The sequence below is a fragment of the Nannobrachium achirus genome (assembly GCF_963921795.1).
Source record: "Nannobrachium achirus genome assembly, chromosome: 4".
Lineage (NCBI taxonomy): Eukaryota > Metazoa > Chordata > Actinopteri > Myctophiformes > Myctophidae > Nannobrachium > Nannobrachium achirus.
The window spans coordinates 59037530-59050523 of record NC_137813.1 but is presented as its reverse complement, the minus strand read 5'-3'; the positions used below and the strand labels follow the sequence as shown (position 1 = coordinate 59050523).

The 12994-nt window shown below is 42.4% G+C and overlaps 1 protein-coding gene across 1 annotated transcript in view; it reads right to left on the bottom strand.

Moving 5' to 3' along the window:
• Window positions 1-10368, bottom strand: part of LOC308283457 (casein kinase I-like) — a 46290-nt gene extending 35922 nt beyond the window's left edge. Inside the window, exon 1 of the mRNA XM_080723892.1 lies at window positions 9905-10368. Coding sequence (XP_080580018.1) covers window positions 9905-9980 — 76 coding nt within the window. The 5' untranslated portion in view covers window positions 9981-10368. The remainder of the gene's footprint in view (window positions 1-9904) is intronic.
• Between the last annotated feature and the right edge of the window lie 2626 nt (window positions 10369-12994).

The following is a 12994-nucleotide window of genomic DNA, read 5'->3' as shown; positions in this document are numbered from 1 at the left end:
GTCAATCTATGCACATAAACGACTTTTGAAAAATGTAGACTGTTAGTTTTAAGAATAATCATAGGCTATTTTTTTTTCAGTTCATACACCAAGCAGGCAAGCAATATCTGATGAGATTTTACTAACAAGTGACATTTTTTTTTGTACCTGGAATGGAACACACTCATTAGCAACACTTAATTGTCACGAACACAAATCAGACCAGTTGCAAAATAAAAATAAAAACATTTTCAGAAATAGTGGAAATAGCAGATCTACAAGCTCACAACGCGTCGCATCGCGACGCGTTGTGAGCTTGTAGATCGGCTATTTCCACTATCAATGTTATTTTTTAAGTAGAAAGTTGTCAAATAATGTCAGTAATTCTTTGTATATTTAGGTTATGTGTCATATCTACCATGTGCAACTTCAAAGCCTAAAAGCCAAACAGAAATGTAATTATCAACGACAAAACACTTAAATCGTTGATCGCAATTATTTGAGTGACAATTAATCGTCACATAAAATGTCATATCGTGACAGCCCTAAGTGATTGATAAAAAAAGGTGATTGAATAAAAATTCAATGTGAATTGAATCAAGACTTGAGGAACAGAAAGGTTTTGTAATTGTGGAAGGCATTAGGGTGCTGCGTTGCATCACATGGGAGACTCAGCGGGCTAGAACAAGAACATGTGCTGGTGAAATGTGGTTCCCAGTTTGGGCCTCACGTTACCGTCCTCACATCTCTTCCCCCCCACCCCTTCTCCAATAAAGCAGCCATGTCTTTAACCACATGCGAAAACGCGTCATGATGTGACGCATTGTGAGCTTGCAGATCTGTTATTTGTTAAGAGGTGCGAGCCGCTCCAATGCACGACTTTGTGTGTTTAACCATGTGTATATATCGTCGTTGTCGGGTGGAAACCTTGTATGTCCAAAACCGTTCATTTCGTATTTATCATTTAAAAAATGAACTAAACTAGTTAAAACAGCCGATCTACAAGCACACAACGCCTCGCGGTGCGAGGCGTTGTGTGCTTGTAGATCTGCTGTTTTCACTACTTTTGTGCGACGGTCTTGTATGATGAAGCAGGGCTTTACATTACAAAAAGAAAATAAGATTTGAAACTTGGAGATACAAGGTTTCTGCCCGACAGTGACGATATGCAGAATTTATTTTCCTCCATTCAGATTGGACAATATAATGATGGACTGTATTATCTATACATCATCATACTGTACTTGGCATGCTTCTTAAACCCACACTGTTTCTTCAGGAACAGTATTATTTTCTAGGGGAAGTTTGCAGGTGATTTTCTTTTTACAAATCTATGGATTTAGAATGAATAACAATCGATTAAATCAATGATGAATGATTGACAGAGACGATGATGACAATGAATCTGTTGATAACTAACTGTTTTACACCCAACTAATATGAAGGGGATCAAAGCGGTTAAGATGATCCTACGGCACTGGAAAGAAGGAAGTGGGAACAGAAGCCGCGGAGCACGAGCCAAACCGCAGAAATGCTAGCAAGCAAAATCCCCCGCGACGCCAAACACTGAAGGTGGTGGTAGACTAGGTAACAACAGAGCAGTATAATCAGAGAGTGGTGTCACCGCGGGGTCAGAAACAGCGCTGGTCACGTGGTTCATTGTCACTTTACACCTCATAGACTTCAATGCATTTTGTAAACTTCTGGTTGGCCGTTTGTCACTATACGCCAATAGATGTGTGCGTAGAAGACCTGGCCCCATGAAGTGAACGGGAGTGACGCAACTCTCCATTCTAGGGCTCTGGGTAACAAGCAGGCGAGCAGATGCATTCCATTCCAGAGAGAGGCCAGGGGCGTCAATTGGGTATGGCAGGGGTATGCTAGCCTAGTATAACCAGCCTAGATACTAATGCATCTAGCTAACTAACTGCAGTATCATTCCCTCCTTGTTTTAACATGGGTGGATGATGGTATAGCTGCAGCTGGGCTAGGGGTATGCAGCTGCCATACCCTGGGTCCAGGGGGGAAGAATAAAAGTTACTTTTTAAATATAAATCCATGAATGTCTCTTTGTCTATCTGTGCCGGTTATGTTGTTAAATTACATTATAGAAAATGTACTTCTTAAAATAAATGTATCATGCCTGTTGCAATAAGGTATGGCAACATGACTGGTGTATTGCACGCACGCCTCATGTTGCCATACCTTATAGCTTTTTCTGAACCGACGCCCCTGAGAGAGGCGCTTGTCATGAGCTCTGGTACTAATGCCACTCCATCGGCAAGGCAGCCCCTGTGGAGCAGGCCAGCTGGTCACCTTATTGGCAGTGGCACAAGCGACGCGCGGGCTGGGGCTGAGCCCCTTCTCCAGGATGCCAAGTCAAAGTAGAATGTAGTGATGGGACGATATGAAAATTACGTATCACGATTATTGTGACAAAAGAAAGAAAGAAATCGCGATTGACGATATTATCACGATAATCAAAATCCATTATCCTGGGGTGGGACATTTGCCAAAAAATAGCTGATCTACAAGCTTACAACGTGTCGCGTTTGCGACGCGTTGCGAGCTTGTAGATCGGCTATTTTTTGGCAAAGAGATTTGGTAGAGAGTGAAAAATAGACTGTATCAAGTACGTATATTATAAGTATGTTTTACCAATAGAGATTTGAAATGGTACCAGATAATATGCAGCTCGGCAAATAAAAGGTGAATTGATCCCAGTGGCAGAGGACGATATCACGATAAATGTCTCCACGATACGATTATCGTGAGTGTTTCTTTATCACGATAGACGATAATATCACGTATCGTCCCATTCCTAATAGAATATGGCGAGGGCCAATGTGTAGCCGTGCACGATGTGGTGTATGTATGTTCATTACGGGACCCTGTGTGTGTTTCTCTGTTCTCGCCGTGTGGGGAGGGAAACCACAGAATGTGCGCTTCCTTCCTGTACTGTTAAATACTATTTCATGTCTGATACACACATGGTAAACACAACTTGCAATGGAACAGGATCCCTCACTCTCAGAAACGTGCCGTTATCAAAGTACAGAGAAATAACGAATACAAATAATCGATTGTTAATTCTAATAATCACAATTTAATGTGTTGAATGATATAGGGCAGTGGTTCTTCTTACACTTTGAAATTTGAAGGTCTTCCCTTAACTTTGACAGTGTACAAATGGTACCAAATGGACCCGTTAGGGTCCATTTGGTACCATTTGTACACTGTCAAAGTTACAGACTTTTAAGGGCCAATTTAGACCCCCATAAAGGAACATTGAGAGTCCCTGGAATCCACTTTGAGAATCACTGATATAGGATATAGCCATCCTATTGTCATCCTCAAGCCTGCAAAAACAGATTCTAGCCTGGAGTTCAAAGATATTGTTTTGTACTATTAAGACTGCTGCACCATACAAACCCCCTAGTAAGCACGCTTATATGGTACAATACATACAGCACCAATTGCACTATTGGTGCTGCTTTAGGGCTCAAACACAAGGCATAAATCACTCGGCGACCCCAGTTCAAGTGATTAGTAAAATTGTCATTTGAACAACAGGCCAAATTTACAAACAGAACTCAATCCACTCATGCATAGTCATGCATACCATACATACATCATTGCATAACATCAGAAGTCATACATACCATATTATACATTGATCATTGCGTAATATCACAACTCACGGACATAGAGAAGTTGGGCCTGAGCCAAAGTATATTGCCGGACTGCTCACTCTGTGTTCTTCTAAAGCGTATAACACATGTTTAGCTCGCCTCGAAGCTTACCTAAGCCTTACGCCAAAGCTCCACTGTAGCCATCGGGCGTCGCGTCAGCGTCAAAAATTTTTACCAGGGCGAACATTACGTGCATTGAAGATGACATGGTGACACATTTTTCCATCGATTACTCACTCCACGGAGACTTGAATTCATGGATATATAGCCTATTTATTTTTTATTAAAAAAAATCATTCCTAAGCCAATAATTTAAGGAGACTATTTGTGTCTCCATAAGGAACAAACAAAGCAGGCTCTTTGTGTCCCCATAGGGAACCACTGCTGGTCATCAAATTATTAGGCTTAGGAATGGGACAAAAACAAAACAATATCCATGAATTCAAGTCTCCGTGGGGTGAGTAATCATCAATAGAGAAAAAGTATTTTTGGGGGGTCGAACTATACTATCCCTTTAAATTCACATTTCAAGCACCTCTAAGGTGAAGAGCTTCTGCAGCTCTCAGTAACGTAGTATCCAATGAAGAATCAAGGGTTCTCTTTAGACACTGTCCCCCCTCGTTTCAACAACTTTAGATTTGTTTTTGCCTGAACACAAAGGTTAAGAATGTTATTTAGATCAGTGGCACAGGTTCTCAACCTGTGGGTTCGGGACCACCAGGGGGCTCCCCCCATTATTTTGGGGGCGGGGGTGCCCAGATGAAAGTGAAGTGACAACTTAAAGGAGCTATAGTCAACTTTTTCTTGAAAAACGGATGCTAAAATAAAGATAATGTTTAGATTTTTTAATGTTTTAAATACAGCTTCATATATGTGTTTCTATTCAAAAATGACCACAAAAAGTGTAAAATAATAATAAAATAATCATTTTGGCCATTGTCAGGCCGACACTTTGTTTACATTCTAGTCTATAGACTAGGATGTAAACAAAGTGTCGGCCCTACAATGAAAAAGTTGACTATAGCTCCTTTAAGTATGTTTTTAATACCAAAAAAGAAAGAAAAGTAAAAAAGACTATTACTGCATCACAAGTAATCAACATACTATACTATAAATCCAGCCAAACATTGGCCAAATTGTCAACTAATATAAAGGAAGCAAAGATTGTGAAAATATCTATTTAATGTGCAATGCTCACAATTCCAAGTGACTATCTGGGTGGGCAAATATGATTATTTTGGGGGGTCGCAACCTGAAAAGGGTGAGAACCGAGAACCAGTGATTTAGATAGCATGTTGTTTAGACAGATGCTAGGAAGTTCCATTCAAGTGCTGCATTGTTTCCTTTGCACTCTATTGAGTTGACCCTGTCTTTTGTTGACTGGAGGTTCTCACCTGACCATTCACCAGTTACACATTGTAAGACGTTGCTGTCTGGGTAAGATCGTCTGATAAACGCCATTGTAATTGTATTAGCATATTCTAACTTCCTACACCAGTGTTTCTCAACCTTTTTTCTGCATGGGCCCACATGTTTTCATGAAAACAGCAGATCTACAAGCACACAACGCGTTGTGTGCTTGTAGATCGGCTGTTTTCACTAGTTTAAATAATTTTTAAAATGATAAATACAATACTGGCTTTCAACTTTCAAGCAGTTGCAAGGGGCACACTTGACCCTTCTCAGGGGCACACCAAAGGTCCCCAGGCACAGTGGTTGAGAAACACTGTCCTACACTAATAAAAAAAGATGTATTTCCCGGCACATTATTGAAAATGTAAGCAGTAACACATCTGAGCATGTATAATGATTAAACCCTGTTACTTTAGTTCTCATGACAATAACACCAGTATGCAAGGGGGGGAACAGAGTAGAGTATCCAACGCAAGCAAGTCCAGGCAAAATAAGGCCTACTGGGACAAGCGCAGGAATGACACATTGCTAGACGCAAGTCACACTGAAATGGACCCTCGTCCAGAGTGGCCAGTCCAAGCAATGACCTCAGCACCTTCTGTTACCAGTAACCAATAAACAGCAGGCAGAGTACACCTCTCAATCTCGACACATCCTAGATGCTCACCTCGCAATCATTCTCGAGTCGTTAACGGATGGGTAATTATAACACATTGGTTTGTGCTAGTCAAGTGTCACCGTTTTCCTACCCATCAACCATCCCCTTCTTCAAGGCAGTGGGGGCATATTGATCATACCATTTTGAGAGTGGGAAACTCTCTGTACTATTGATTTAATCGCTTACTTGAAAACCTAGTGTCCTTCTGGCCATGTAGGCAAACATTCTGGGAAAATGGGCCTACGAAAATAGCAGATCTACAGCTGCATGTGGCGAGCTTGTCGATCTGCTCTCTTTGGCAAAGAGATTTACGGTAGAGTGAAAGTTAGGAAGGGCCAAGGAAAGGACAGACCCCTGGGGGGGGGGGGGGGGGGGGGGGGATCCTGTTCTTCTTGTTGCTACATGTGGTGAGCTTGTAGATCGGCTATGCTCTAGAGCAGTGGTTCTCAACCTTTTCAGGCCGCGACCCCCAAAATAATCATATTTGAACTGGAGACCCCACACCCAGCACAGGCACTTGGAATTGTAGGAGTTGGCATTAAATTTAGTTTGACTCGATCTATTCCATTGTGAAAATAGCCGATCTACATGCTCACAACGCCTCGCAACGCGAGGCGTTGTGAGCATGTAGATCTGCTATTTTCACAATTTCTGCCTCTAATATTTGACAATTTGACCAATGTTTGACCAGAGGTACTAAAAAGGTATTTGAAGTCCTTAAACGGTCACTTTAAAAATACTGTATGTTTGTCTGTTGAGTGAGAAAAAAATGTTAACATTTAGCTAAACATCTGGGGACCCCCCAAAATAATTTGGGGACCCCCTGGGGGTCCCGACCCACAGGTTGAGAACCACTGTTCTAGAGCCAGACCGATGTATCGGTCCAAAAGATGTATCGGTTTGTTTTTGGACCCCGACATCGGTCATTATCTCCCCGATGTATCGGTGATTTTTTAATTAACATTAGACCACCATTTGATGACATTTAGCCACTCAGACCCAAAACTTAGAACATATTGTCGTTGCCTGTCGTTGATCCATTTGGTTTCATTTTACACTCATGAGTTTAAGATCTTATAAGGGTCCATCTGGTTACCAAATCTCCATCATTTAGCTGGGGACCACCTGGAAACCCCTCAAGGACCACTGGTGTCTGGTGGTCCCTGGACCATACTCCGTTCAGCAAAGTATATGAGGGCTTAAGTGGTTAAGAACAAAATGGCCACTGTGTGATTAATATGGCCAACTACTTATGGAGCAGGAGTTGCCGTGGAAGGTAACAAAACCCTGCGGCCCGGAGTCGCTGAGCAACAGCCAATGATGACATCACATCAATCCCACTCAAACAAAGGGGGAAGGGGGGGGGGGGGGTGCAAGAGAAGAACACAATACAATGCTTACATAAGGATATCTCAACTCAACCAAGGGGACGGTTGTAAAAAGCTACTTGTGGGTTTGAAAACTTGGGCACGAGGCCAAGTACTGTACTGTTACACACACACGCACGTGGGAAGACACAGAACATGTGAATGTCAGCCCTACAGATTCAACATATGGGATCAGTGTGTCTCTTTCTCTGAACAGACTTACTACCCGGCCCGTACACTCTACTATTGCAAAGCCTAGAAAGGAGCAAGAGCCGGTTCGGGTAGGTTTGCTTCTAAACTACAGTTACTTACTACTCCACGCTTGTCAAGTAAAGTTTCTGTTTTCATTGGAGGATACAGGAAAGGTGATTACATTTGGACATTGATGTTCATTGTTCGATAACAGCCTAGGTAAAAAGCAGGTTTGTGGAGGGAGGTTACGGTATCGTTGAAGGAAATTGGAAAACATCTTCGACACCTCATAACAGACAATTACGTTACTCTCAGGGTTTGCGTGTATTCTTTTAGCCTCTGGCCTAACAACAGAAATAATTCCACTGGGTGTTGCTCCATCTGTTAGCGTGCTGGAGGGCAGAAAACAAATGTTTTCAAAGACCACAGTGTCCAAATGAAAACTTCCATCCGTTGGAAGTAAGTCTGTCCTTTGAGACAGAACGATTATTTCCCAAACATTCGAATAGCACTTTTAATAGCCTATCTATTTCCGTCACAAACACTTTCAAGTAGGGCAACAAATGTGATAGGTGACACACATTAATGTGTCCTACTTGGTAACAATACAAGTGTGTCACAGTCGAGGAGTCTACTGCCCTACAAGGCTATGAGCTGCCAGCGCAGTTTATCAGATGCCAACCTGCCATACACTATTATCGACAATCCAATACGGCATAGTATATCCAATGGCTTAATGATACTTGAACTGCTTTAAAAAAAAGTAGTTGTCTGTTAGCCTTTAGATGGCCCATGTAAAAGCATAACAGTGTTTGGGAGAATGTTAACGCAGTTTACAGTAAGGAACAGAGGTGGCTGGTGGTTGGTCAACGTCATCCATTAATTTACTACCCTCCCACAGAGAGAAAGGCCCATTCCAACTGTAATCAGACCCATGACAAAGGATTCCCCTGTTCACCTCCAACACTGGCCTGTAGCACAATGGGGTGAGAGACAAGCCAATCAATCATGACAAATTCCCAATTGATCATGTGGCACAAGTTAGCCCTGGGGCAGTTTGTTGTTAAGAGCCAAATGGATGGATGTAGGCATGGGTAAAACGACCTTGCAAGGCACAATATGAGGAAAATGAATGCCGGCTTTGTATGGAATAAGTTGTGACGTTTTATCAAATAAAAAAATAAAAAAACAGTGGAGGTCAAGGCAGGACGTGGACATTTCCTGCTGATGTTGTGAGTGAAAGGAAATGAAGTGGACCTGGCTAATACAGCATTGGGGATGTTACAGTACTATGACTCATGGGGATACAGTCAGCCATGGGGCCTCAGAACTCCCCTGCTTGTTTAACCGATGTGTTAATATATCTTCTACAAAACTTGATACCAACTACACTACTACAGGTCCACACATGAACACTGGAGAAGTGGAGATACTCCCATCCTTTGTTACAGTGTGTACAGAGTTATATGCCTGGGCTTGAGAGAGAGAGAGAGAGAGAGATCATTTTAGCCAGATAGAGCTTACCACAACACACAACACACAGGGACCACTAGGAGGGTGGAATGACTAGCACTAGATGCCCAAGCTGAGCTTTGGAAAATGACAAATGTCATGCCTCGGAGACTGTCAACTGTATAAATATCTTGAATCAAGTCATCAAACCTCCGGTCTGATGCTAAACCAGCCATGTCTTGTCCACCATTCTAGATTTCTACACCTCATCGCCAATGCATAAAAGGGACAAGGTACAAAAAGGTTTCTGATATCTAAAAATGTCCCTAGAATTTGAGGGAATTAAATGCCGGGCACACTCCAAATAGTATTTGCAGATTACTTTACACTGAATAAATGGTCACCCTACTTTACACAGCATACTACTTTATTTAACAACACTTCCCGGGACTCCTGGTTAGAAAATGCATACATTGAATAGTCATTTCTACACAATGGCCCAGCTTATCGTGTTAATTTTACAAAACAGACAATGTATAGACAGAATGGCTAAAGTGCTGTCCATGTCCTAGTCTACTGCACACTGCACAGACAGACCAGTTATTGTTAAACCTTCACACAGACATGTTGTGGCATGTTTTTTCAGCATGATATAGTGGGTCATCTCTCATCAACATTGCCCATATTAACAAGCTGCCCTTAGTAAAGTCCAATGCAAATGAACAACAGACTATATTGTCTATCTTGAAAAGTGGTCTTGGGACACATACATTATCTGCCATCAACACAAAACAAACACACAATGATGACAGTGCAGACAAGACAGACAGAGACATTGTCAGCAGTAACACACGTACACAAAGTAACCTGTATGCACACAACCTGGCTAATGTTTAAGATGATGAGACTGCTATTAAAAGATTAAAGACACACACAACTTGCTAGCTAACGTTGCTACTTGCTATTGCTAACAGCAGACACACAGTGAGTGAACAGCTGACTGACTGTCAGCTTGTCTTGAGGTCCAACAGACAGACACCAAATGCAGCTAGGCAAGAGTTAGCATGCTAGCATTAGAGACCTTCTAGTTACACTCTTTGTGCTGTTTAGCAGTAACTATGCGGCTGTAATACAAAATAAAATAAACTCACCAAGGTAAATATCTCCAAACGACCCACTTCCAATCTTCCTGCCCAGTCTATATCGGTTTCCCACTCGCAATTCCATGGTTAAAAGAGAATTTATGGTTTCGGCTAGCAATAAAAGGTCGCTAGCTCCAAAAATGCACAAAAGTGTTCGGGTAGGGGAAAAGGGACAAAAGAAATGGCTTCAAATGTGTCACTAAAAGCCTCTGGAAACGCTGCAATTCTTCCCTTTATGTCGAACTCGGTCGGTCTTGGGTGCGATGATCATCAGCACCCCCACCGACCCGGACCCGGTTCCTCCAAATCCAAGTCAAATCTCCCAATCTTTCACCACTCGTTTTAAAACCTTCCCAAAGTGTTAATAACACAATACCGGGCTCGTCGTGAAGGTGGAAGTGTCTATTTTATGCTCCTGGTATTTGCGATGACATTGCTGTTGAATTTCCGACGGATGAAGGTGGATTTCGGAGGTTGACTCTTGTTATGTTTTTTTTGGTAGATGGAGCAAAGCCTTCCTTGTTGTCTCTCTGGATGCTCCTGCTGTACTGAAAGTCTGCTGTGTGCGTGCTGTGCGCCGACGCCGACGTCACGCCTTGGAACTGACCAATGGTAGACTCGGAAGGAACAGAGTGGGTGGGGTTATAGCCAGTGGCGTCAGCTCAGCAAAAGCTAAGGTATGGCAACATGACTGGTGTCTTGCACGCGCGCGAGGATGAAAAGTACATTTTATTATTTCCCCCCCTGTAGCCTAGGTATGGCAGGTGCCATAACTTGCCATACCCAATTGACGCCTCTGGTTATAGCCGTGAAGATCTTTTAGATCGGATCAGATCGGATATTAGACCGATTCTACATTTGGTTTGGCGATTATATTAGGGATTTAGGGCTGTCAATCATCATATCTGATTAATGGCATGATTGTCCATAGTTAATCAAAAATAAATCGCAAATTAATCTCATATTCTTTATCCATTCTAAATCTACGTCTCAGGTTTTTGCTTTTTAATGCTCTTATTTGCAGAGTAGACAAATGCTTGCTTTGTGCAAATGTTTGTTATTATTATTGGAACAATGACAAATACTGTCCAGAATCTTCTTCAAGTAACAGAAGGTGTTCATGGGAGAAAACTGTAGGCCTATGCTGAAATCATAAACTCAAGCCAAACAAATAACAGATGCATGGGCATATTGATATTTACTTACTGTAAACATACATTGAGCGCAGGATATTGAAATATATATTCTAACCTTTTCTAAATTTGTTGAGAGATTGCCTGAAAAAAATGCAAATACATTCACACTGGTCGATCTGTATTGATCTTTATTTTCCTTCCGTCACCATTTCTATTGTATTAACGCAAAACAACATCTCAAGATAGATACATTCATTGCAAATACTACACCTTTATCCAATAGCATCGTGAGGATAAACAATAGGAACCACTGACTCTATAGTTACTTAACTAACTACTTAGGCCTAATCCTCTTTGTTCCAACTCCCAAGTGGGACATAAAGGCATAACACACTACCTCCACTGGGACCTTTCTTGTGCTGCAGGGCCAGCCTGCTGCCACATATGCAGTGCAGTCTCACAGTCTATGGGGTTTCTGGAAACCGCATAGACGAAGCATGCGGCTGTTTAACAGCCGCATGCCGAAACAATGCCCATTTGGAGATGAGCATGCTGACATCACTGATAACAGTGTCGCCACCATGGCTGTCTGTCTGCATGCTGACGTCATAGTGCTGACATCACAGAATGATACAACGGGTATTGCACAACTGGACGTCAATGGTGACTAACGGGCACCGGTCTGAGTTCTCCAACATTACTTCTGAGAATCCTACATTCAATCCCTCATATACTGTGAGTGTGCATACCCCCCGGGCACAGGACTAGTTTGACTGTAAAACGGACCAGAGTTGCACTGTACTTGGTGCATTCTTCTTCAGTCTACAACAAATATCTTCGCCTTTTTTTTAATATTCTGTGTGAACGCTGCCATCCACTTGAGTTTAGAGTGATTTTTAAACAATATATCTTATCGTGCCCGGTGGGAATGATGCTTAAATGTATTGGTGCTATTATAATGTAACAATGTAATTCAGGGGTGCTTTGGATGAAAAGGTTGTTTACAAGGGTGCCCTGAGCCAAACATGTTTGAGATCCACTGGCTTATTAGGGCCACAACCACTGGGGGGGCTGGGGGCTGGGGGGGGGGGTTGTCATAGTCACAGAAATTGTTCAGACTAATTGAGAAACCCGTGAACATTGGCACCCCGGAAGAGATCACACTTCTTGAGAAGGCCTTTCTTTCCACCTGCGAGGTCTGCTCCTGTTCAGTCATTTCTGGTGATGGCAGAAAGTGGCGTCAGTTCAGCAAATGCTAAGGTATGGCAACATGACTGGTGTCTTGCACGCACGCCCTCGCGTGTGTGCAAGACACCAGTCATGTTGCCATACCTTAGCAACAGGCACAATGAAAAGTACATTTTATTATTTCCCCCCTTGTAGCCAAGGTAAGGCAGCTACCATAGCTTGCCATACCCACTGATGGCAGATCAGCTTCATTAACTTCCTATTAAGACACCTCCCTGGCACTTGACTAGACAGTTTAGGGAACTAACCCAAGCAGGGCTGAGAAGATGACTAATAGGGAAGTGAGTTGGGCATCAAACTCTGCAATGATGTGTTTGAGAGGAGGAGCAGCCATGTTTGATCTGATGTAACTCTTCAATGCGGTTTCTGCAGGAGCAGAACTATCAGCCTGGTCGAATTATTCAAATCTGCAGTGTTGGACAGTCACAGTTAGTCTACACTTTTGGACTATCAACAACTGATGCTATACTTGAAAGTAATGACAACCTCCTTAGTCCTTATAAATGTAGTGGAGTCAAAAGTATAATATTTGTCTTGGAAATGCAGAGGAGTAGGGGCGCCCGCTGGCCTACTGGTCCAGGCGCATACCACATAGGCATTGATGCCAGACGGTGTCGGTGGTTCGATTCCCGATCCAGATGACCTTTGCCGCATGTCAAAAACAAATCTTAAAAAATAAAGAGATGCAGAGGAGTAAAAGAAAAATACTCAAGTG